Consider the following 25,958-nt stretch of genomic DNA (forward strand, 5'->3'; position numbering starts at 1 on the left):
AGAGACATGGCATGTGTTGTGCAAAATGACCACCCAACGACAGCATCCACGTATTTTGAAATGCCTCGGACTGTTGCGTGTGTATATACTGCAAAATATTTGCACCCTCATGCTGCTGTTGAAATATTGATATGCATCAAGAATCTTAAAGGGTTACTTCAGCGATTTAGCATTAAAGGGTTAGTTCACCCTAAAATGAAAATTCTGTCATTAATGACTTACCCTCATGTCGTTCGACACCCGTAAGACCTCCGTTCATCTTCGGAACAAAAATTAAGATATTTTAGTTGAAATCTGATGGCTCTGAAAGGCCTCCATTGACACAATGCACGGTTCACTCTCAAGACCCTTAAAAGGTACTAAAGACGTCGTTACAAAGTCCATCTCACTACAGTGGTTCTAAAACAACTTTATGAATCGGCGACAATAGTTTTTGTGCGCAAAAAAACCCTAAATAACGACTTATATAGTGATGACGATTTCAAAACAAGGCATCATGAAGCTTCGAAGCGTTATGAATCAGTGAGTCGATTCAGCGGTTTGAATCGCCAAATTTCAGCAGTTTGGCGGTTTGACACGCGTTCCGAATTATCATTCGGCTCACTGATTCATAACGCTTCGAAGCTTCATGATGCCTTGTTTTGAAATCGTCATCACTATATAAGTCGTTATTTAGGGTTTTTTTGCGCACACAAACTATTGTCGCCGATTCATAAAGTTATTGTAGAACCACTGTAGTGAGATGGACTTTGTAACGACGTCTTTAGTACCTTTTAAGGGTCTTGAGAGGGTAAAGTGCCATTGTGTCAATGGAGGCCTTTCAGAGCCATCAGATTACAACTAAAATATCTTCATTTCTGTTCCGAAGATGAACGGAGGTCTTACGGGTGTCGAACGACATGAGGGTAAGTAATTAATGACAGAATTTTCATTTTTGGGTGAACTAACCCTTTAAGGTTTTAAGTGTTGACATTGTCTAGGTATTTAGCACGTTTCTGTACTATACTGCAAAAATTGTGTAAACTTCCATCCATTTGGCCAAAAAAACGGATGCTAATGGCTTGGTCAAAAGGAATTCTGCGTGTAAGCCTTTTCAGCATTTTGGTGAAGTTCTCTTAATTTATTGATATCTCATTTTAAATGAGATATCAACTCCATTAATAATTTTATCTGACTCCAATTCTAAGTGACTCCATAAAGTGTGCTACATTTAGAGTTTATCAGCTGATTTTACGATTAGTTGCGATTTAATTTAGATCGTTGATTTTCTTTGTATCTTCCTAGTTTTCATATTCGTTCATTGAGAGACCCAATATCGCAGAGAGACAGACGCGTCTGGTTCGCGCGCTTACGGGCACAAAATGGTTACTTCTGTAATTAGTCAGAGGATGTAGAGTGGATATTTTACCTTTTAAGTGGTTGCACATGCTCACTCAACAAAAAGTGTAATTTTAGTAATATTCACGAACTGCAACTTGCCAATCCAGCGATAGTCAGAAATCGGAATATCGCGCACGCTGCGCCCCATGCTTCAGTCGTGCCGTCATCGGTGTGATCTATCATAACCCTAGATTTTGCGGTAATAAAGGAGTATACATCGATCCATACTAGAAAAATGATTTCAGAATCATACAAGATAAATCAAGATTAACATTTATTTTGGCCAGACAGGAAAAGTAAATAAGTAAACAAGAATCCATGGTACACAACTGATCAGCGTAAAAACATAAAACACAATTGCAAAGCAATATGAAAATAATTTAAGAGTCATCATGTCTGGCACAATACATGCAGTTTGGGTCAGTGTCTCAAAGACACTGACCCAGCACCACATGGGGGTTCTGCCTACAGAATATTCCCCCCGAGAGTTAGGTCATCCAGCCTTAAATACTCCAACTAGAACAAAAGGGTTGTAAATATTTGCAACACAACCACCTGGTTTTGGGGGAGTGGATCAGATATCTTTGAAGAGACTCCTGAATTCTCATTAGTTTTCAATCTTTCTAATACTACTAGTGACTGCAGTGAAACTGAGACCATTTTACCATTCGCACCGAGACCTTTAAAAAGACATCAAACATGAAAGGGATAAAACAATAGATTTACAAGATACATCATCACTGGTATATCTGCATTTGGTGACTTGAAAACAGGGCATGGGGAGGGGGGAGAAATGTTTGTCAGGGTGTTGTCACAGTTTCTGTGAGATCTTCTCTCAAGATCAGTGACTTTTATTGTTTAATTGCGTGGGTTCAGGGTTAGTACATAGTTATTATAATTACTATAATAAGTGCATAGTACTACATGGGGAACAGGACTGTAAAATAGTGCTACCGTCAACTGGTCAGATCGTACAAATGAGATATTAAACATCACATTTAATATTTTTTTTCCATTCATTTGGCTCCGCTGTAAAAGGGAGGTCAAATCAAGTACTTTGCATTATGGGTTACAGTATCCCATGCATTGTTCTCTGTAGTATACTGCATATTTTGGCAAATGTAGTACATCATCTGGGACTGTCAGTTTGTGCTAAAAAAGAAATTGCCTACTGTACACTTTCTAAACAAAAACCTTTTTTTCTCTCCTTCTCGTTTTCTTCCTTTTCATCATTTAAATTCATGTTTACAGGTAGTTCTACAACTGTAAGTATATTTAAAGGGATAGTCTTCGTTTCTTCAGTAGAACACAAATTAAGATTTTTAACTCCAACCGTTAATGTGAATTCCCGGCCGGAATTTTTACCTCACCTACGGGAAGTGATGGCAGTCTGCGGAGCTGAAGCGTTCGTCTGATATGAGGTGAAATATTTGCATAAATACCGTTGGGTTTCTCTCAGAAACCGATCGTTTCGTGTCTTAAGACATCAATGTGTCGTCACGAGCCGTGGGGTTTAATTTGAAGTTGTCTGTCCATGTTTTTTTTTTACTCTAATAGAATTAGACTCCATTGACAAGCATTATATGAGTGACACACAGCAACGGTTGGAGTTAAAAATCTTCATTTGTGTTCTACTGAAGAAACGAAGACACCTACATCTTGGATGCTTTGGGGGTAAGCAGAAAAACATCACATTTTTGTTTTTGGGTGAACTATCCCTTAAACAACACAACTGTGTAAAAGTTTGGGGTCGGTAAGAATTTTTTTGTTTTTAAGTTGAAAAGTCTCTTATGCTTATCAAAGCTACATCACATTACTCCAGTCTTCAGTGTGTCCTTCAGAAATCATATTAATATGCCGATTTGCTGCTCAAGAAACACTTATATATATATATATATATATATCAGTGTTGAAACTACTGTGCTGTCTAATATTTTTATGGAAACTTTTTTTTTAGAACTTTGGCAAGCAGGAATCTCTTTATAACATATAACATTTAAAAAAAGAAGTCTTACTGACCCAAACTTTTAAACGGTATATAGCATATATATGTAATATAACTTAACTTTAAAGGGATAGTTCACCCAAAAATGTAAATGTTCCCCTTTGAAGAAATAATTTTAAAAAAAAAATATATATATATATATATATATATATATATATATATATATCTCAATGGGTCCCATCAGCTGTTTGGTTACCAACATTCTTCTGTTGAACATGAAAGGTATTTTGAAGATGGAACTTGAGGGTGAAAATTTCATTTCTGGGTGAACTATCCCTTTAAGTTATAAATTACACCAATCAGGCATAACATTATGACTACTGACAGGAAAGTGAATAACATTGAAAGTTATCTCGTCATCACGGCACCTGTTATTGGGTGGGATATATTAGGCAGCAAGTGAACATAATTGGCTGAATCCGAAATCGTCCCCTATACCACCTACTTTGACACTGTTTCCGCGGGCTGTTTTTTTGCCCTATACCCTCAAATAGGGCGTTATTTGAGTGGACAGCCATTTGTAGTGGTGTCCGAGATCCTATAGGGGACATTATGAGTGCACTCATTCAATCCCACATTGCACCGCAATAACGAGTGTACAGCTGATGTACACTCGACGGCTGTCCGACTTCACGCATTCGTTTTTCATTAGTGGACTAACATAGGGAATAGCGAATAGGGTTTAGGGGGTGATATCGGATTCAGCCTTTGTCTTCAAAGTTGATGTGTTAGAAGCAGGAAAAATGGGAGAGTGTATAAGGATTTGAGCGAGTTTAGTTTGAGGCTCGTTGAGGCATCATTGATGCACGTGAGGAGTGAAGGCTGGCCCGTGTGATCCAATCAAACAGACAAGCTCAAATTGCTCAAGAAGTTAATGCTGGTTCTGATAGAAAGGTGTCAGAATACACAGGGCATCTCAGTTTGTTGTGTATGGGGCTGCATAGCCACAGACCTGAGGGTGCCCATGCTGAACCCTGCACACCGCCGAAAGCGCCAACAGTTGGCATGTGAGCATCAGAACTTGACCTCAAAACAATGGAAGAAGGTGGCCTGGTCTGATGAATCACGTTTTCTTTTACATCACGTGGATGTCCGGGTGCGTGTGCGTCGCTTACCTGGGGAACACATGGCACCAGGATGCACTATGGGAAGAAGGCAGGGTGGCGGAGGCAGTGTGATGCTTTGGGCAATGTTCTGCTGGGAAACCTTGGGTCCTGCCATCCATGTGGATGTTAATTTGACATGTACCACCTACCTAAGCATTGTTGCAGACCATGTAGCCTACACCCTTTCATTGGAAATGGTGCTCCCTGGTGGCTTCTTTCAGCAGATAATGTGCCCTGCCACAAAGCAAAAATGGTTCAGGAGCACGAGTTTGAGGTGTTGACTTGGCCTCCAAACTCCCCTGATCTAAATCCAATCGAGCATCTGTGGGATGTGCTGAACAAACAAGTCCGATCCATGGAGGCCCCACCTCGCAACTTACATGACTTAAAGGATCTGCTGCTAACATCTTGGTGCCAGATACCACAGCACACCATCAGGGGTCTAGTGGAGTCCATGCCTCGACGGGTCAGGGCTGTAGGCTTATACTGTTACGTATACTGTTCAAAAGTTTGAAAGAAATTAATACTTTCATTCAGGGAGGATGCATTAAAATGTTTTTTTTTTTTTAAATTCAAGATATTTATAATGTTGTAAAACATTCCTGCTCGCCAAAGATGTATATTAAAAAAAAGTCGATAAGGACCAGAAACTGTTTTGTTACCAACATTGTTTAAAATATCTTCTTGAGGGTGAGTAAGTGATGACAGAATTTTCAGTTTTGGTGAACTATCCCTTTAATGTAACCATCATAATACTTAAAACACAGAATTCAGAGGAAGTGTTGAAGTAGTTGGCAGACATTTATTTCTGTTGATTCCCTCTGTTGATACAAAACCACTATGAAATTAACACCTACACTGAATACGATTTTAAAGACTACAAAACATGCACAAATTTACACAATTTCCCTTATACTCCTGCCTGATTCATTAACGGTTTTATTTAAGGCAATCTTTGGACTGGAACCCTGACCATTCAGATAAACATCTGTGAAGAACATCTGTGATTGCAATTCAGGTGAGCAGTAAGGCTAAATCAATTCAGCAACATTAGTGAAATCTCAAGTTAGGCTTGAAGTATATTGTACATTTATTTGTTTATTTCAATTGACATTCAGATAAGTGTTGATATGGTATTCAACTTTTGGCTAGTATTTAATAAGGACAGTTGCTGTTGTGTATGTACTGTATAATACTGTGCACAGCCTGATTCCCAAAGCAAAGTGTCTGGAACATCGTACATGCAGAAACAACTTCAATATACAGCAAAATGGTGCTTTGACAAGGTAAAACAAGTCATATACTTTGTTATATCATCAAATGTTGAGATTAAGCATTCAATAGATATGATCCCTGTTTCGATATGGGGTAGAAAGTTAAATCTCCCAATTCACAGTCTTTAGTTTCAGGTACCACATCTCTGGAGATCCAGCATCTCGTGATCCACTCGTCCTCTGTGTCCCTTATTTTATGATCCTCTCATAATATTCTTAGTAGTCTTGGTACGAGTAAATACTAAATGATGAGGATGCAGTACATCTAATTCTATCAGGCATGTGTCCTTAACTCTAGCGTGGCTTTCCCTGGACTGGACTGGCATTACGTGTCATTTTGGGAGAAGAACTATGGGAAAGGCCAGTGGAATACACAAGGGGGAAGCGAGACAGAGCGGCCCACAGCCGGGGAGAGGAAATGTGTCATGTGACCTCGTCCTATCTGCATCTACACGAGCACTGATTCACGACAAAGCAGCTGAGATGGTGGATGTGCGTATATATGAGACTTTTCTTGTTTCTTGGCCTTTCCTGCTCCCTCAAAATGTGCCAGATGTAGTAATACGCCTTCCGATGTACACCCTAAAAAGAAGAAATCACAGATGGAGTTATAAGTATATTTAGGCTGTAATAGTGTAGTATTCATTTATCATGAAAATAAATAACTCTCAGCTCTTCCAACTTTCTCCTCCAGGTTGCTTTTTCTGTTCTCCTGCTGCTTTGAAAGCAGCCGTAAATCAGCGGACTTGTTTTTGTGCCAGCAGAGAAACTGCTAAGTCATGCTAACCCCCTGTAGAGCACACTAGCATGCATCCCAGCACGCAGACCGCGTCCACTGCTGACCCGCGTGAGGCGGGACTCAAAACAGCCTTTTGTGTGTTTACTATAAAATATTGTCTCTGCGGATAAAAAGGCTTACTTTTTTACACCAATAACATCAATACTGATAAATAGACGGCTTAAAATCATACAGATGCACAACATTTATTGGTTTCTGTGATCATGTGGGTGGTTGATTATTGGTAACCAGTGACCACCCAGACTAACTACCCACAGCTCCCTAAAATATTCAGTTGCCTATATATGGCTCAGGATCCCCCTTACATATTCCTTCAATGGATTGATCTATCTATTTATCTATCTAACTACCTGCCTACCTACCCTACCTACCTACACACCCTGCCCACCCACCCTAACTACCTACCTACCTACCCTGCCTACCCACCCTAACTAGCTGCCTCCCTACCTACCTATACACCCTAACTACCTACCCACCCTAACTAGCTGCCTCCCTAACTACCTACCCACCCTAACTACCTACCCTACTAAATTTAGTTAACATGAACTAAGAATTAATTTAATTTAATGAATTTATTAATCTTAGTTAATGTTAATTTACTAATACATTATAAAAATCAAAATTGTATTTCGTAACATAAGTTAATGCACTGTGAACTAACATGAATAATCAACGACTATTTTTATAAACTAACATTAACGGAGATGAGAAATACTGTAACAAATGTATTGCTCATTGTTAATTCATGTTAGTGAATGCATTTAACTTGTGTTAACAAATTATAAATAAACCACTTTTATAAAATAAGGTCTATGTATATACACCGATCAGGTATAACTTTATGACCACCTTCCTAATATTGTGTTGGTCTCCTTTTGCTGCCAAAACAGCCCTGACCCGTCGAGGCATGGACTCCACTAGACCCCTAAAGTTGTGCTGTGGTATCTGGCACCAATATGTTAGCAGCAGATCCTTTAAGTCCTGTAAGTTGCGAGGTCGGGCCTCCATGGATCGGACTTGTTTGTTCAGCACATCCCACAGATGCTCGATTGGATTGAGATCTGGGGAATTTGGAGGCCAAGTCAACACCTCAAACTCGTATGCAACAAATGGCAATGCACTGTGTATTCTGACACCTTTCTATCAGAACTGCCATTAACTTCTTGAGCAATTTAAGCTCCAGTAGCTCGTCTGTTTGATCAGACCACACGGGCCAGCCTTCGCTCCCCACGTGCATCAATGAGCCTTGGCCATCCATGACCGTTGCTGGTTCACCACTGTTCCTTCCTTGGACCACTTTTGATAGATACTGACCTAGTCGTCTTGCCATCACAATTTGACCCTTGTCAAACTCACTCAATTCCTTACGCTTGCCCATTTTTCCTGCTTCTAACACATCAACTCTGAGGACAAATGTTCACTTGCTGCCTAATATATCCCACCCACTAACAGGTGCCGTGATGAAGAGATAATCAGTGTTATTCACTTCCCCAGTCATAATGTTATGCCTGATCTGTGTATATATGTATATTTAAAGGGTTAGTTCACCCAAAGATGAAAATTCTGTCATTAATGACTTCCCCTCAAGTCGTTCGACACCCGCCAGACCTCCGTTCATCTTCGGAATAGAAATGAAGATATTTTAGTTGAAATCTGATGGCTCTGAAAGGCCTCCATTGGCACAATGCACGGTTCACTCTCAAGACCCTTAAAAGGTACTAAAGATGTCGTTCCAAAGTCCATCTCACTACAGTGGTTCTAAAATAACTTTATGAATCGGCAACAATAGTTTTTGTACGCAAAGAAACGCTAAATAACGACTTATATAGTGATGACGATTTCAAAACACGGCCTCATGAAGCTTCGAAGCGTTATGAATCAGTGAGCCGAATGATGATTCGGATCGCGTGTCAAACCGCCAAACTGCTGAAATTTGCCGATTCAAACCGCTCATTCGACTCACTGATTCATAACGCTTCGAAGCTTCAAGAGGCCGTGTTTTGAAATCGTCATCACTATACAAGTCGTTATTTAGGGTTTTTTTGCGCACAAAAACTATTGTCGCCGATTCATAAAGTTATTTTAGAACCACTGTAGTGAGATGGACTTTGTAACGACGTCTTTAGTACCTTTTAAGGGTCTTGAGAGTGAACCGTGCCATTGTGTCAATGGAGGCATTTCTCAGCCATCAGATTTCAACTAAAATATCTTCATTTGTGTTCCGAAGATGAACGGAGGTCTTACGGGTGTCGAACGACATGAGGGTAAGTAATTAATGACAGAATTTTCATTTTTGGGTGAACTAACCCTTTAAGGGATAATCCACGGCCTGGCGCGAAATATAATTTTGGTTTATGTTTCTATGTTTTTCATCTAATATTTCTTTTAACATCTATATTTTATTTTATTCATATACTTCAATTACCAAAGATGATTTTAAATAGTTTTAGTTAACATTAACAACACTGCAGCTTAAAAGAAGTCATTAGTACACAAGTTACACTGACATTTAATACTAGGTTTCAGGGTTGTGTTTAAATGTACTCACCCGAGACCCACAGCAAGGATGTGCGAAAGAACGAGCGAGGGTAGGAAAACTTTGAGGAATTCTGCTGAGAAGATTCCTCCCTTCTTCATCACACTGGTGTTCCTCATGCTGAGTGTGCTGGACCGCTTCGGGTGCCTCAGCAGAAATTCCCTACAAAGGCAAAATTTACTGAATGGTCTGTTTGACCTGACTCATTACTATGTTGAGATACGTTTATGCATTTAAGTTGGCTTATTAACATTTATTAAATGGTATGTTTTCTAAAAGTTTAAGTACTTGGGTGGCAAGTTTTCCGGTCGGCTCGACCAGTCCCAGATCCAGTCTGCATTTTTCTTCATCAGGATTTCCACCTCTCTCCTCCTCTCCAAATAGTCTTCCTCTGACTTAAACCAGACCACAACAAAGTTAGGGGCCGTTCACACAGAAAGCGTGTTTACATTCCCCTGCGCGTTTTGAACCGTAAAATGCGGTGCTCAAGTTAAAAAGTGCAACTTTTATAAAATGCTAAATTCTCTAGACCTTGCGCTATTTTTTCATTCCATTGTCCTGCATATTGTGTTTTTAACAGCAAAACTTAGGCTAACAGATGACTTTCATGTTATGAATTGGTTTATTTTATTAATCTGTAAACTGTAATCTTGTAAACTAATCCTGGTTTCCTACACCTATTAATCAATGAATATCCATTAATTTTATTTAACTTTGATAACTGCGTTTAAAACATTTTTTTTATAGAAATGGTCCCACTTTATATTAGGTGTCTTTAATATGTACTTGTATTTAAAAAAAAAAAAATATTGTTTAGTATTGTAAAACACTTTTGTGGGAACACTGTTAAAGACACACACATGCACATAAACGTGAGTGTATATATATACAGTGGGGAGAACAAGTATTTGATACACTGCCGATTTTGCAGGTTTTCCCACTTACAAAGCATGTAGAGGTCTGTAATTTTTTTATCATAGGTACACTTCAACTGTGAGTGACGGAATCTAGAAAATCCAGAAAATCACATCGTATGATTTATAAATAATAAATTTGCATTTTATTGCATGACATAAGTATTTGATCACCTACCAACCAGTAAGAATTCCGGCTCTCACAGACCTGTTAGTTTTTCTTTAAGCCCGCCTGTTCTCCACTCATTACCTGTATTAACTGCACCTGTTTAAACTTGCTACCTGTATAAAACACACCTGTCCACACACTCAATCAAACAGACTCCAACCTCTCCACAATGGCCAAGACCAGAGAGCTGTGTAAGGGATAAAATTGTAGACCTGCACAGGGCTGGGATGGGCTTCAGGAAAATAGGCAAGCAGCTTGGTGAGAAGGCAACAACTGTTGGCGCAATTATTCGAAAATGGAAGAAGTTTAAGATGATGGTCAATCTCCCTCGGTCTGGGGCACCAAGCAAGATCTCACCTCGTGGGGCATCAATGATCATGAGGAAGGTGAGGGATCAGCCCAGAACTACACGGCAGGACCTGGTCAATGACCTTTAGAGAGCTGGGACCACAGTCTCAAAGAAAACCATTAGTAACACACTATGCCATCATGGATTAAAATCCTGCAGCGCACGCAAGGTCCCCCTGCTTAAGCCAGCACATGACCAGGCCCGTCTGAAGTTTGCCAATGACCATCTGGATGATCCAGAGGAGGAATGGGAGAAGGTCATGTGGTCTGATGAGACAAAAATACAGCTTTTTGGTCTAAACTCCACTCGCTGTGTTTGGAGGAAGAAGAAGGACGAGCACAACCCCAAGAACACCATCCCAACCGTGAAGCATGGAGGTGGAAACATCAATCTTTGGGGATGCTTTTCTGCAAAGGGGACAGGACAACTACACCGTATTGAGGGTAGGATGGATGGGGCCATGTATCGCGAGATCTTGGCCAACAAACTCCTCCCCCAGTAAGAGCATTGAAGATGGGTCGTGGCTGGGTCTTCCAGCATGACCACGACCCGAAACACACAGCCAGGGCAACTAAGGAGTGGCTCCGTAAGAAGCATCTCAAGATCCTGGAGTGGCCTAGCCAGTCTCCAGACCTGAACCCAATAGAAAATCTTTGGAGGAGCTGAAAGTCTGTATTGCCCAGCGACAGCCCCGAAACCTGAAGGATCTGGAGAAGGTCTGTATGGAGGAGTGGGCCAAAATCCCTGCTACAGTGTGTGACAACCTGGTCAAGAACTACAGGAAACGTATGATCTCTGTAATTGCAAACAAAGGTTTCTGTACCAAATATTAAGTTCTGCTTTTCTGATGTATCAAATACTTATGTCATGCAATAAAATGCAAATGAATTACTTAAAAATCATACAATGTGATTTTCTGGATTTTAGATTCTGTCTCTCACAGTTGAAGTGGACCTATGATAAAAATTACAGACTTCTACATGCTTTGTAAGAGGGCAAACCTGCAAAATCGGCAGTGTATCAAATACTTGTTCTCCCCACTGTACATATAATGATTCTACATTTTTCTTGACCATGGGATCTTATTTTATACAGAATAAATCTGGATGTATAAAGGTCTATGGTAACACTATATTTTAGGGTTCAGTTCTCACTTTTAACTAGTTGCCTAATAGCTTGCATATTACTAGGATATTGGCTGTTTATTAGCACATATCAATGCCTTATTCTGCAAGATCATATTCTACATCCCTTAATCCTACCCAATACCTAGACTTAAACGCTAAAACTACCTTACTAACTATTAATAAGCAGTAAATTAGTAGTTTGTTGAGGCAAGTTATACTTAATATGTATTCCCCATACTAAAGTGTTACCAAGTCTACATTAAAGCAGTAATACACCTGCACTAGTACAAGACAAGGTTATACATGCTGCTAATATCTACCTGTGAGCTGTTCTTTTCTCCAGAGCTGTGGACCTCGGAGCCCCTGCGCAAGTGTGAAGGAGTCTGGGATCTTGGAGGACTGGTGAGATTCCCAAATGTATGTAATGTATTCATATCTGTTTATTATTACATGCTTATCCTATCAAATTAACATCTTGGAATCTTACGCTATTCTATCTAATCTGCTCATACTGACCTATCGCATGGCAGGCTTCCTCTTGAGCTGCTCCTGCCCGACTCGTGCTGCGCATCCAGAAGCATCTTCTCCAGGTCTCCGCTCGGGGCGGCGCTGGCGGCCTGTTCCTCCGTTCCACCTTTAGGACAGCTGCCGCCTCCATTATTAAAATGCAGCTCCACCCAGGAACCTGCAGGAAAAAGACAAATCATTTCTAGGTCATTGTTTTTAGCGTTGCACGTAGATTTAAAGAATGTGGCTGTATTCATTTTAAATGATTTATCTATACACTTTATTATTATATTTTAATTAACGTGCCTTGTAATCTTTAATCAAAATAACTTCCCTTCTCTCTTGCAGCAACATCTCTTCTCTGATGATGCGTTTACTGGTGCAAGGGGCGGGGCAACCTGTCACTCACTAGCCTGGGAAAACCCAGACAACTTCCGGCAAATTTAGATTTGCTCTGCAAGTAGTCTGGCAAAGACCCCATTCAAACCCATTTCTAAACCCTAGAAATCGCGGCACCAATTAGAAACGTTGGGGCGGGCTTTACGCGATGACGACAGCGCAGCGACATTGAAGCAGATTTGCCGCTGTGGAGCATCACTCGTTCGAATCAGCTATCGCGTCTGTTTTAAGCGATTTAAACTTTTCCTTTTCGTTAAAACCCGGGCAAAGAACAACACTCGAAGCCTTCATATCTAAAAAAGATGTTATCGCTGTCTTACCGACTGGATTCGGCAAAAGTCTGATACCAGCTTGGCCCTTTGGTGGCCAAACGAATGGGTCTTAGCGAGAGCCCTCTGGTAGTGTTATGTTTTACAAAATATAGTTTTAAGTCCTTTTCAGGCGTGAATGTAGTTGTTTAAAGCTCAAATATGTGGTTTATTTAAAAAGGTTTTGTGTGTGTGTGTGTGTGTGTGTGTGTGTGTGTGTGTGTGTGTGTGTGTGTGTGTGTGTGTGTGTGTGTGTGTGTGTGTGTGTGTGTGTGTGTGTGTGTGTGTGTGTGTGTGTGTGTGTGTGTGTGTGTGTGTGTGTGTGTGTGTGTGTGTGTGTGTGTGTGTGTGTGTGTGTGTGTGTGTGTGTGTGTGTGTGTGTGTGTGTGTGTGTGTGTGTGTGTGTGTGTGTGTTTTTAAATGTAAACGAAAAGAGGCTGGGTTTTTTATATTTCGTTTTGTTATAAACATTCATTGAAGATAATATGCATTGCCTGCACTACATATATACTGAGTGATACTGTCAAGAACGCTGCTTGTCCATTAGCAGAGTAGGCGGACTAGTGTCCTCCCTCGGGAGTTCGTTCTCCGGAGTCAAACTTGGTAAGTCACAGACGCAAGTCAGAAGTTCGCGTACGAAATATGTCATAAAACACCACTGCCTCATTTCATTAAAAAAAATTAAACAAAATAATAGCCACATGAATGTGGTTCAGGCAACGCGTAGCTAGGCCTACATTATCTTATATATTTATAATAAAACGAAGTATAAAACACACTGCCTCTTTTCGTTTACATTTTAAAAAATAATATATTAAACATTAATATGTGGTTTAGGTAAGGTGACCAGATTTCTGAAATGGAAACCGGGGACATTTCCTATTTGAGAATACAAGTACAGACAAGAACGCATATTGAGAAACGGCCAGAGTCTCAGATGTTTCTCCGTCGCTCTGCATACGTCATCTCCCTCATCGCTCTGATTGGTTTTAGGTCTATCCAATTGCGCCGAGAGGCATTTGAGCGACGCCCGTTGGTGACGCCCCTTTGGAAATGATTTGTCTATGAAGCTTTGCCAGACCATAACTTAGTTACTACTGAGAATGGTCTGACTTTTAACCAGGCTAGTCACTCACATGAGATTGACCAATAGCAAACCATAACAATCCCGATGGACAAAATCAAGTCCCGTCCTACGTTTTTCACTCGGGTATGTCACAATAGGGAAGAAAGGATGGTCGAAACTTCCGTTTCATGCTGACTTTAACTAGTCCATTGTTTTTTAGCCCCTTTTGGATGTTCTTTATTAGCATAAATGTTCAAAGTATTTACTTCAAATGTTGTGCACGCCTTTGTTCTTTCGAATCAATCAGTGTATTGCAAGAACCACATGTCATAACCAGTTATGAATATTTCATCAACAGGACACGATATTGAAAATTGGGTTGGGCATGAATCAGCAATCATGACACAGCGACCAGAATATCCAGAAAAACAAAGGACATGCCAGCACTTGAGACTCTAAGAAAATAAACAGAGCTCTGGCTAGAAATAGCTCAATATGTCAGGTCTTTTTTTTTTCCACTCATCATCCAATGAGATCAGGCTGTGTAATACCCACCTCTTTCAAGTAGTCCGCCTCCGTTCAGTGAATCGGTTCGTTCAGACAGCTCGTATGAAGGAACCGGTTAAAATGGTTTAGTGATTCTTTACGTCGTCCCGTGATTCCATTACTTCCCAAATTATTTATTTTTACGTTAAAATAACAACAATGTTTATTTTAATTTACATTTCCAAAAATCAATATCAAAACTATTTAATTTGATGCTCGGATTTGGTGTTTTAATAAAATGATCACAACCAACGTGTTGATTAAACTGCCACAGAAATCATGGACATATTTTCATTACGTTTATTTCTGCTGGTTTTTAAAATACTTTAAAATCGCCCAATCAATCGAAATGTATCAGTTCACGAGTTCACGAGAATCATACGGATTCGGATATGTTTGAAAGAGTCGGTTCGGTTCTGTTTGATTCCTGAACAAACCGTTCATTACGGTTCCATGAACCAGTTCACTAAAGAGATTCGACTCTAAAGAATGATTCCTGCACGAATCGAATATTGGTTCGCTTCCATTTTTATTATTGCAGATCACATGCGTCATTATTGATTTTTGTTGGTGGTGTTGTTGTTTTGCCCACACCTCCTGCTTCTTGCCACATATTATGCCGTGAACAATTGTTTAATTTTACGTGAAACCTGTGATGCATAGCATGAAATATTATCATATAATTTCGGACGTTACTGACGATAATCCCCACATGTGCATGTACATTTTAGTTTTATTAATGGGGGTTTAAGGAGAAACATGCATAAAAGAACATTAACTTGAGCTGTTTTGATAGCTACATAGTACATACCCTGAAGGTTTTCCTCGGACACGCTTTGTTTTTCAATCGACATTTCAGTTCCCTTTACCGACCAAACAAACCGCAGAAGATGATTCACGTCCGTCTAAATCCTTAAACAGGAATCGGTACGAATTAGAAACGCAGTGTTATCCACAGGCATGGGTCGCTCCACGCTCGAAACGAAGTGTTTGTCGACGAGAACAGCTCTGTTTTATGTATTCTGCACGTCCAGTATAAAAATGCATGTGACAGAAGGGGATCGGGATCTTTATTCCATGAATCCACACAGCTGGTGGTGACGCAACATGCGGCTGTCCTATGGATGGAAATATAGGGCAAACAGAATGACAACAATACTGGCACACGGGATGCCAGATTGTGCTAACCCCTCCTCAGAATTGTTGCCAGGTTGTTTAAATCCTCCTCTAGGTCGGGAACCCAACCTTTGCAAAGTACAGCATGTTTATTATATAATTAGTATTTGTTTTTTTTATAGTTCTTTTAATTGATTTACTTATCAGTTTTAGTGGTTAGGTTTCTGTTTTCATTGTTTCAGGATCTTTTTGTATAAACACAAACTAAAATAATTATTGTTTAATCTTTCCATAAGACCTCTTAAAGGGTTAGTTCACCCAAAAATGAAAATTCTGTCATTAATTACTCACCCTCATGTCGTTCGACACCCGTAAGACCTCCGTTCATATTCGGAACACAAATGAAGATATTTTAGTTGAAAGCTGATGGCTGAGAAAGGCTTCAGATAGGCCTCCACTGGTATTCAGTACATTTACACTCCCAGGACCCCTAAAAGGCACTTAAAACATAGTTACAAAGTCCATCTCACCACAGTGACTCTACAATCATTTTACGATGCGACGACAATAGTTTTTGTGCGCAAAAAAAAATCAAAATAACACCTTTATCCAACTTGTTATTGTCTTCCGTGTATGCCTCCACGACGCATTCGCGTGAATATGACGTAGCGCCGGGGTTCGGGAATCCATGAAATGCACACTTAAGCCCCATTTTGAGAACTACGCCGAGACCTAAAGCACGATCAATGTAGAATCCAACAGCTTAGACACGCGCGTCTTCCTCTGCTTGTAAACAAATCGCTTCTGGGTCATGTGTTCGAGCGCCGGATCTACATCATATTCTCGCGCATGCGTCGTGGAGGCACACACAGAAGACTATTTTGATTTTTTTTTGCGCACAAAAACTATTGTCGTCGCATCGTAAAATAATTGTAGAGTCACTGTGGTGAGATGGACTTTGTAACAACGTTTTAAGTGCCTTTTATGCGTCTTGGGAGTGTAAATGTACTGAATGCCAATGGAGGCCTATCTGAAGCCTTTCTCAGCCATCAGCTTTCAACAAAAATATCTTCATTTGTGTTCCGAACGGGTGTCGAACGACATGAGGGTGAGTAATTAATGACAGAATTTTCATTTTTGGGTGAACTAACCCTTTAAAAGCGTGAAATTGATAGCAATGTGTAATGCTAAGACGTATCTCTTTCCAGGTATTATAGATCTCCAGGTACGCTCTAAAAATGCTGGCTGTTTTTCAATCCATGTTTGGTTTAACATTTTTAAAGGGATTGTTCACCCAAACATGTTGTCGTCATTTACTCACCCTCATGTTGTTCCAAACCTGTATGAGTTTCTTTCTTCAGTTGAACACAAAAGAAGATATTTGGAAGAATATTGGTAAGCAAACAGTCGATGGTAGGTATTGACTAAAAGAGGTCCTATTATTAAGATGTAAAATAAGTCTGATATCCTCATGAGTGTGAATGTGAAGTTTAAGCTCAAAATACCACACAGATAATTTTTACAGTATGTCAAAATTGTCACTTTTTGAGGGTGAGCAAAAACGCGCTGTTTTTGTGTGTGTCCCTTTAAATGCAAATACATTTCAAGAAGAGGGCGGAGCTTCAATAGCTCTTGTTATCGGCTCCAAATACCACTCGCACTGAAAAGGTCAGAAAAGCCTTTTAAACCGCTCTGGTTTAAAATGTTCAAACCGGAGTCGGACAATGATGAAGAGATTGAAGAAGTGACAATAGAATGCAACAGGACATTTCTGAATGGTTAGTTGATGAATGTAGCTGATGTGGAGTTAACTATCTTCAAATCGTTGATTAGCATATTCTGTCATGATAATCTATAAATCGCTCTTGTGGGAACTGTTGTAAAATGCACAGAGCCAGAGATATGCTGCATGGAGATGGGGTAACCGGTATAGTTTAGTGTAGTTACGGTTATAATTTATGTTTTCATCTTGCTTTTACGACATGCTTTTGCACTTGTATTATGTAGCTACTGATTTATTGCAATAAATGTGAAAAGCTTGAGCAGACTCCTAAATGAGTTCTACTACAACCACTCTGGTAACGTTTTACAATAAGGTTAACATTAGTTAATGCATCAGTTAACATGAACAACACCTCTGTTCAGGATTAGTTAATCTTTGTTAACGTTAGTTCATAAAAATACAGCTGTTCATGGTTTGTTCATGTTAGTTCACAGTACATTAACTAATGTTAACAAGATTTTAAGAATGTATTAGTAAATGTTGAAAACGATAAATAAATGCTTTATACAGTAAGTGCAGTTCATTATTAGTTCATTTTAACTAATGTAGTTAACTAATGTTAACTAATGAACCTTATTGTAAAGTGTTACCACAACTCTTCCTCTTCTCTAATGCTGCGTTCACACCAAATGCGAATAAAGCGTCATAATCGCGTCTTCCGCGTCTAGTTGGATGCTTGAACATTTTTATGGAAAGCCAAGAGGGCCAAAAACACATGAATTTTAACATGTATTTCACGTGTTAAATATGTGTTAAAATCATAGGCGTCGGAACCATTGTATGTGGGTGGGACAAGACCCACCCACTTTTTACGATCAATGATATTGGACCCACTCACTTTTATCGTCTCTAACATTCAGCACATGTCTGTTTACCTACCCCTAATCGAAAAACACTTATTAGTAAACACGTTAGATGCTTTATTTCCACTTTTCTAATATTTTCGTCATTTTTTTATTGAAAATAAATGCTTTTCCGATCTGATATGTGATGGGAAAAGGGAGAAGATTGAGCTCGTCGAAAGGCGGACTCGAACCGCGGGTTGATTTGTGTCAAAACTACATGCTGTGCATCTTACCCCTACACTAGTACCGCTCTCACTAATATGCCGATTTCCGTAATTTTGTCTTTTCGAACTATACGTTTAGCAAGCAAAGCGGTATATTTTGTACTTAATGTAATTGGCATCTACTCCAGTAAAACATTTCTGAGGACCCACCCACATTTTTTTTGCTTCCGACGCCCATGGTTAAAATTCACGTGTTTTTGGCCCTCTTAGAAATAGACGTGCGTTCAAGGCGCTCCAGGAGAAATGTCATAAAACGCCACTCTGCCTCTTTTCATTTTCATAAAAATGTATTAATATATTAAACATTAATAGCCACACAAATGTGCTCCAGGCAACGCACCTACATTATCTTCACTGCATGTATATTTCAATATCCTAAAAAAATAGAAACTTCTCTTTGCCCTAAGTCAAAACGATTTGGCAGACAACAAATGATAGATTCATGACACCAAAGATCGGCCATTAGATCTCCACAAGATGAATTATATCTCATGTTTAACCACTACAGAGACATCAGAGCCAGCGGCAAACGTCAGAAGGACTGGCCGAGGAAAGGCTGCTCTTGCTGGGGTTAATGAGCGCCGAGTGCCCGGTGATCGCCTGGATCTCACAACTCCAAAAACGCAAGATTTTTTTTTTTTTAAATAGGCGCTCTCTTTACAAATAAACCACAGATTTCTGCTTTAAAAAACGACATTCTCACCTGAAAAAGTCTTAAAACTACATTTTGTGACACAATAGTAGTATTTTTAAATTATGCAGGGTTTCTTATCACGTCACTTTACCACATGACAGCAGCAAGCAGGCTCCTGATTGGTTAACGCGTTAAAATTTTTCAACTTTGGCATCAGACGCGAATTTGCTTCAACCGCGTGAATACAGAAAAAGCATCGTGCAAAACGCTCAATTCGCGCGAATGCGGCAGAATCGCGTCCATCGCGCCGCAGGACCTCCAGACGCTTGTCAACGTGCCTTTCCATTGACTTAACATTGAAATCACTCGCTCCTGACGCTCTATTCGCGTTTGGTGTGAACGCAGCATTAAGCAGCCCAACATGGCCTCACCCCCTTTTTTGGGGCAGGGTTTGTGTACATTTTTCAGTTAGTGATGTCACTAACCCGTGAAGAAGCTTGTTGTAGTCCCTACCAGCCGTTTGTTGTAGTCCTTAAAAAGCGATTTCTTGAAAAGAAAATATCTCTCTTTGCTTTGAACTTTGAGCGTCATAACTTTGCAGATGTTGTTTATGCTCAAACGGCAACATAAAGTTAAAAAAGTGAAATCAATCACGCACCTCTTTAAAACCATACTATGGAAGTCAATGGCTACCGTCAACTGTCTGGTTACCAACATTCTTTAAAATATATTCTTTTGTCTTCAACAGAAGATAGAAACTCATACAGGGCTGGAACAACTTGAGGGTGAGTAAGAGATGACAATTTTCATTGTTGGGTGAACTATCCCTTAATTACATTTTTAATCCCAATGGTTGGGTTTGTCCATATTTGACCCAAACACCCAGTGTATTATAGATCTCCTGTGACTACATCTTTAATATATTATGAGAGGTATATTTCATTTGGAAAACCTGTTTGAAAACAGTGTGTTTGCAACTGTTTGTAATTTTACAGGAATTAAGCACTGCACCTTTAACATCAGCCATTTCATGTTTCAGCTCTTTGTCGCCATCTGTATGGCTGGAGGATAAATCACTGCACTACTCTAGGATGATGATGATGTTGTTCTGCAGTATTATTTAAGCCATGCTCAATGATGCAGTTTCTAACATCAACCATACGGAGGGAACAGCATGTCGCATGTGAATCCTGAACTGCTTCCAAATAAGTGAGAGCCATGCAATACAGCCTACATGTATCTTGTTATCCACTTGGTTGTTATTTAATGCATCTAGGCTGGATGATGACGTGATGTTATGAGACTGAGATGCAGTTGCAGTGCATTGACCAGTGGGCGGCTACAATAGCTGTCTTTTCCTGTATCTCTCTCAAAGGCAAAACCTGGGATAGGATAGAAGCCAGGCTTCACACATCCAACAGAACTGCCAGATCCAAGTCTGTATGCATGTGCACACGCCTGTGTGTGTGTGCTCCGTGTCTATCTCCACTCCTCTGCCACCCTCCTCCCTGCCAGCATCAATCCTCTCTCTCCATCAGGGATATGGTGAGAGAGTGTTTATGGTAAGTGCAAGGAATCAAATCTCTCTCGCTTCATAGTCTGTCCTCTAACATGCAAACGCTCCCCCTTTTTTCATCTATTCCCTCCCTGTGTTCCATCACTACCGGCTGCTGAGGATCCAGCTGTCTGCGCAGGCTGCACGCAGCTCGGTTCTGCTGAGGATTCAAGCATCTTCTGCATGGAATTCAAGGCATGACAACATGCCTCCCTTGTCGTTTCAGAGCATGTGCTGGGAATCCCACGGAATGATGGAGCTCCCCGGATAAACCCTGCAGACTAAAACAACATCCCAACTCAAATCATGCACTTAAGGTCAGTCTCAATCTTTATGCGTTGAACTCCCTTTTTCGATTCAAGCAGGGTGGCAACAAACACGCAGACCTGTGTGATTACCAGATAACGATCCTGATACCGGCCTGCTGGGATGTTTGTCAGAGCTGTCAATGTGCCGGCGCAAAAGGGGAGATGTTGATCAAACGATGCTTGTGGCAGTCACAGCCTCGCTTGCGCAGGATGGAATAACATCCACAGGCTGTCGTCTGCCCACTGGGGCATTTATTGAAATGTTCTCTGAGGGCCATCTGCGAGGCAAAGAGGCTCGTTTCTTCTAATTCCTGGCAGAGAAACACAGCACCAGGTTGCATAGGTTGTATGTATGATGATGCAAGCGACCAATGACGAAATGCTCTGCTTTTTTTGGAGCATGCAAGCGTCAACCTAAGGGAATGAACTCGTTGACTTTAGATGTGGAGGGTTAGAGAGACTGTTTGGAAGTTTTGACAAAAAGCAACAAAATATATGAATGCACTAACTAGTTTATGTTCAAAGCATTGGTTGCATTGCAAATAATACCATTTTCATTAGATGACAAACAGGTTGCATGATATTGATGCACATATAAAGCTTCTATTTTGTGATTGGATGCAAATTATAATAGTATATATATTTTTTAAAATTGACTAATTACGTTGATAAATATGATTGCTTAATCTATCATTATGTTTTTGCCCTATAGGTCAGGAGCCTGTATAAATGCTAAATATCCCATTCATATTTAAGAGCAGCTACACATTTTCATTCATTTTAGAGCATATTTCATAAAGTCTGCTGAGTCACTGTAATTCACTCAGATTAGATGCCTCGTAATCTCACATTCACAACTTTAAAGGAACATTTCACTCAAAACTTTGACATTTGTCATTCTGTATTTGCTGTCATCTTGTGCTCATATGAACGTTGTGATCTTTACAAAGGTTATTGTTGAATTGTCATTAGAGCATGGCTGATCTGTGTCCAGGAAACCGCTTGTGATATAGGGATCTGAGATGGACAGTAATTGAGCTGTACCTCAGTCCCCCTGTCAGTATAGCTGCTGTATGAAAAGTGCAGTTATCTTACCCAATGATCCACATAATGTATTCAGTGCAACTGGGAAAAGCAGAAGGATGTCTTTCATCACTTCTTAAGTGGGATTGTGTTAGTATGTCTACTTCAGTGCATACTTGCTTTCAGTTTATCATACTTCGGCTACTGTGATGGATATAACTATAAAACTTTGCTCATACTAATACCACCATATAGTGAGCTTAGTTATAGCCATATGCTATTATAAACACTTAATTTAAACACAACGTTGGACACTTATCTATTAAACAGTTTTTTTTTTTTAAAGATATAATAGTTTTTAGTATTTTAGCATTTAGCAAGCTTATATAAGACAACAGATTATTTTCTGTTTATAAAATACACTGTCGGTGTCAAAAGTGAGGTAGACATTTTATCCACTATAGTATTTCTAGAACAGAGCCACACAGTTAAAAAGTGCAAAAAGGATACTGAAGTTCCTCAAGACAAGCCAAGAGCACTGTGGGAATTTAGTGGACTTGATGGAGACACTTGCAAAGTGCATCTCCGATTGCATGTTCAATAAAAATATGGAATGCTTTCAAAGCCAATCAATTCATTAAGTGCTCATATATGTAATTGCTTTTTTGCAATTGTGAAAGTTGCTTAAACTTAAACGGTCAATATGTATGGTTTTTCATGTATTAATCACTTTTTTTTTTGCCAATGCGTTAACACTTTGTAACAAACGTAAAAAAACGAGACCTTCCCTGTCTTTATAAAGCCTGTAGACTTTTATGTGAAGGTCTCGGGTAATTTTTGCCGGGGAAATTGCGTTTACTCACGCTCCCAAGAGCCTCTCTTCCATTCTATGACTTGTGTAATCAATGTTTATGTTCAGGAAAAAGCCTAAAGAGCCATTCTGTTAGACTGGGTAAACCCAGACCGATCTGGCGGTGATTTGATTCCGCCCTGCAGCTCAGGCTGGAAACCTGTACATTTTTCTATCCTGCTTCCATTACAAATATGCGGGGACCAATCACAAACTGGCTTATCCACCTGGCGCGCTGTTGGCGGGTTTAAATGGATAGTTCACCCAAAAAATATAAACTACCCCATGATTTACTCACCCTCAAGCCATCCTAGGTGTACATGACATTCTTCTTTCAGACAAACACAATCAGAGTTATATTAAAAATGTCCTGGCTCTTGTGTCTCTCGTGAACACACGTAGACTGTTAGCAGAAGTTAGAGATTACAGTTAGTAAAGTTTTAAATATGGATATTTTTCTTACACAGACACATCTATTGGCTTCAGAAGGCCTTTATTAACCCCCTGGAGCTGTATGGAGCACTTTTATAATGGATGGATGCATTTTTTTGGGCTTCAAAACAGAAACAGCCATTCACTGCCATTATAAAGCTTGAAAAAGCCAGGACATTTTTTAATATAATGTATTCGTCTGAAAGAAGAATGTCATACTCATATACACCTAGGATGACTTGAGGGTGAGTAAATCATGGGCAAATTTTCATTTTTGGGTGAACTATCTCTTTAACACGAACGATGATAGAGAAGCGACAACAAGCAGCTCCTTGTTTACATTCAACATGGCTGCCACCGAAGTGCAGCAAACCGTTGATGCCGCTGTCGCGGCTGTTTTAAAAGATTTCAAAGGCAAGTTTTCTTTGAAAACGGACCAGAAACTTGCCCTGGAACAATTCCTACAAAAGAAGGATGTGTTCGCTCTGCAAAGTATGTCATCCGGATCATTGGTCTGATTGGTTGAAGGATTTTATAGTATATTATGTATTATATATATATATATATATATATATATATATATATAACTGTCCATTGATAGTATATCGCTGCAAAGGTGTTTCAACCCTCTACAATGCGAGTAAAACACTCGCATATGCGAGTAAATCATCACTCTGGGCGATTAAATAATATCTATCATTAGCCATTGGCTAATAAATTCTCTGATTTTACTCGCCAGTGTGTGTGTTAGATGCTAAGAACACTCTGAATGAGCGCTTGAGAGTTTCGCTCGTCAAGTGATCTATACGGTTTCAAATCTGCTCATCTGACGTACCGTGAACTCTAGTGTGAAGAACTCTGTTGCTTTGCTGAGCGCGTTTCTCACACACACACACATATGCGCGCACGAGTCTTAAATACCACGCAAAATCGACACGCTACATGTTAACAATATTCTTAGTTGTATTTTCCTGTCAAAATAACGGAGTTCATTTGGAATTATTTCGCTTTTAAGAACAAGCGGAAGATATGCAGTTTTTTTTCTGGTAGTTGGCGGAACTAATGTGCAAACGGCAATCTCATTGGCTGGTGCTCATCTTTTCCTGTCCCTGTTTTGATTTCAGCAAATCAGTTTGAGCGAATGCTGTCAACGTGATTAATATTCATGAACCCAGCAGCTCATCAATCCTTAGTGCGTTGTATATTGTTATTAGTAGTAGAATTAGTATTATTATTATCATCTTTTAATAATATAATATAATTACTATTATCTATTTTTTACAGAAACACCAACAATATCTTAAGCACCACCACCAGTCCAAAGTTCAGTTAAATGACAGATATGCATTAATACATGCTTTCCAACTGTTTTAGTTCTAATTACTAAAGTTCTATCATATATATATATTAGGAACACCATACTAATACTGTGTTTGACCCCCTTTCGCCTTCAGAACTGCCTTAATTCTACGTGGCATTGATTCAACAAGGTGCTGAAAGCATTCTTTAGAAATGTTGGCCCATATTGATAGGATAGCATCTTGCAGTTGATGGAGATTTGTGGGATGCACATCCAGGGCACAAAACTCCCGTTCCACCACATCCCAAAGATGCTCTATTGGGTTGAGATCTGGTGACTGTGGGGGCCATTTTAGTACAGTGAACTCATTGTCATGTTCAAGAAACCAATTTGAAATGATTCGAGCTTTGTGACATGCTGCATTATCCTGCTGGAAGTAGCCATCAGAGGATCCCCCACACCCCAGTCCCCCATCCCCCACACCATTACACCACCACCACCAGCCTGCACAGTGGTAACAAGGCATGATGGATCCATGTTCTCAGTCTGTTTACGCCAAATTCTGACTCTACCATCTGAATGTCTCAACAGAAATCGAGACTCATCAGACCGGACAACATTTTTCCAGTCTTCCACTGTCCAATTTTGGTGAGCTCGTGCAAATTGTAGCCACTTTTTCCTATTTGTAGTGGAGATGAGTGGTACCCGGTGGGGTCTTCTGCTGTTGTAGCCCATCCGCCTCAAGGTTGTGCGTGTTGTGGCTTCACAAATGCTTTGCTGCATACCTCGGTTGTAACGAGTGGTTATTTCAGTCAAAGTTGCTCTTCTGTCAGCTTGAATCAGTCGGCCCATTCTCCTCTGACCTCTAGCATCAACAAGGCATTTTCGCCCACAGGACTGCCGCATACTGGATGTTTTTCCCTTTTCACACCATTCTTTGTAAACCCTAGAAATGGTTGTGCGTGAAAATCCCAGTAACTGAGCAGATTGTGAAATACTCAGACCGGCCCGTCTGGCACCAACAACCATGCCACGCTCAAAATTGCTTAAATCACCTTTCTTTCCCATTCTGACATTCAGTTTGGAGTTCAGGAGATTGTCTTGACCAGGGCCACACCCCTAAATGCATTGAAGCAACTGCCATGTGATTGGTTGATTAGATAATTGCATTAATGAGAAATTGAACAGGTGTTCCTAATAATCCTTTAGGTGAGTGCATATATACTGTGTATATATATATATACTGTGTAATATAATATAATAAAGTATATCAGTCTGGCGACTAAACATAAAAATGTTCTAGCCAAAGGCGATTCCATTGCCAAGGTGTGCGTAGAGGGTTGTGTTTCCAACTTCTTTTCACCCCTAAGTGAAGAATGAAAGGGAACTTTGCCGTAAATTTC

At 39.9% G+C, this 25,958-nt stretch overlaps 2 protein-coding genes across 3 annotated transcripts in view; one reads left to right on the top strand and one right to left on the bottom strand.

Annotated features, from left to right (window-relative positions):
- Window positions 1–5,273: 5,273 nt before the first annotated feature.
- Window positions 5,274–15,676, bottom strand: bnip3 (BCL2 interacting protein 3). Its single transcript, XM_079801487.1, has 6 exons — window positions 15,297–15,676; window positions 12,176–12,344; window positions 11,980–12,058; window positions 9,389–9,495; window positions 9,113–9,262; window positions 5,274–6,347 (listed from the first exon to the last, which is right to left on the bottom strand). Exons 1-6 carry the CDS (start codon window positions 15,337–15,339, stop codon window positions 6,305–6,307), a joined length of 591 nt encoding a protein of 196 aa, XP_079657613.1. The 5' UTR covers window positions 15,340–15,676; the 3' UTR covers window positions 5,274–6,304.
- A 4,729-nt stretch (window positions 15,677–20,405) lies between these two features.
- jakmip3 (Janus kinase and microtubule interacting protein 3) overlaps window positions 20,406–25,958 on the top strand; it is a 71,063-nt gene continuing 65,510 nt past the window's right edge. Inside the window, exons 1-2 of one of the 2 annotated variants that reach the window (XM_079801709.1) lie at window positions 20,406–20,649; window positions 20,869–20,959. The gene's annotated coding sequence lies outside the window, so the exon portion shown is untranslated. The remainder of the gene's footprint in view (window positions 20,650–20,868; window positions 20,960–25,958) is intronic. The other variant, XM_079801710.1, reaches the window with a different exon arrangement.

Source organism: Gobio gobio, assembly GCF_949357685.1.
Source record: "Gobio gobio genome assembly, chromosome: 20".
NCBI lineage: Eukaryota > Metazoa > Chordata > Actinopteri > Cypriniformes > Gobionidae > Gobio > Gobio gobio.

Bases quoted from the DNA above. Each gene is read 5' to 3' on its own strand.
- bnip3 (XM_079801487.1), bottom strand. From the start codon at position 15,339: ATGTCGATTGAAAAACAAAGCGTGTCCGAGGAAAACCTTCAGG. The intron at 9,496-11,979 runs GTAGATATTAGC...GTCTGGTTTAAG, and splicing joins GAGAAAAGAACAGCTCACAG to TCAGAGGAAGACTATTTGGA. The intron at 9,263-9,388 runs GTACTTAAACTT...TTGCCTTTGTAG, and splicing joins CCGGAAAACTTGCCACCCAA to GGAATTTCTGCTGAGGCACC.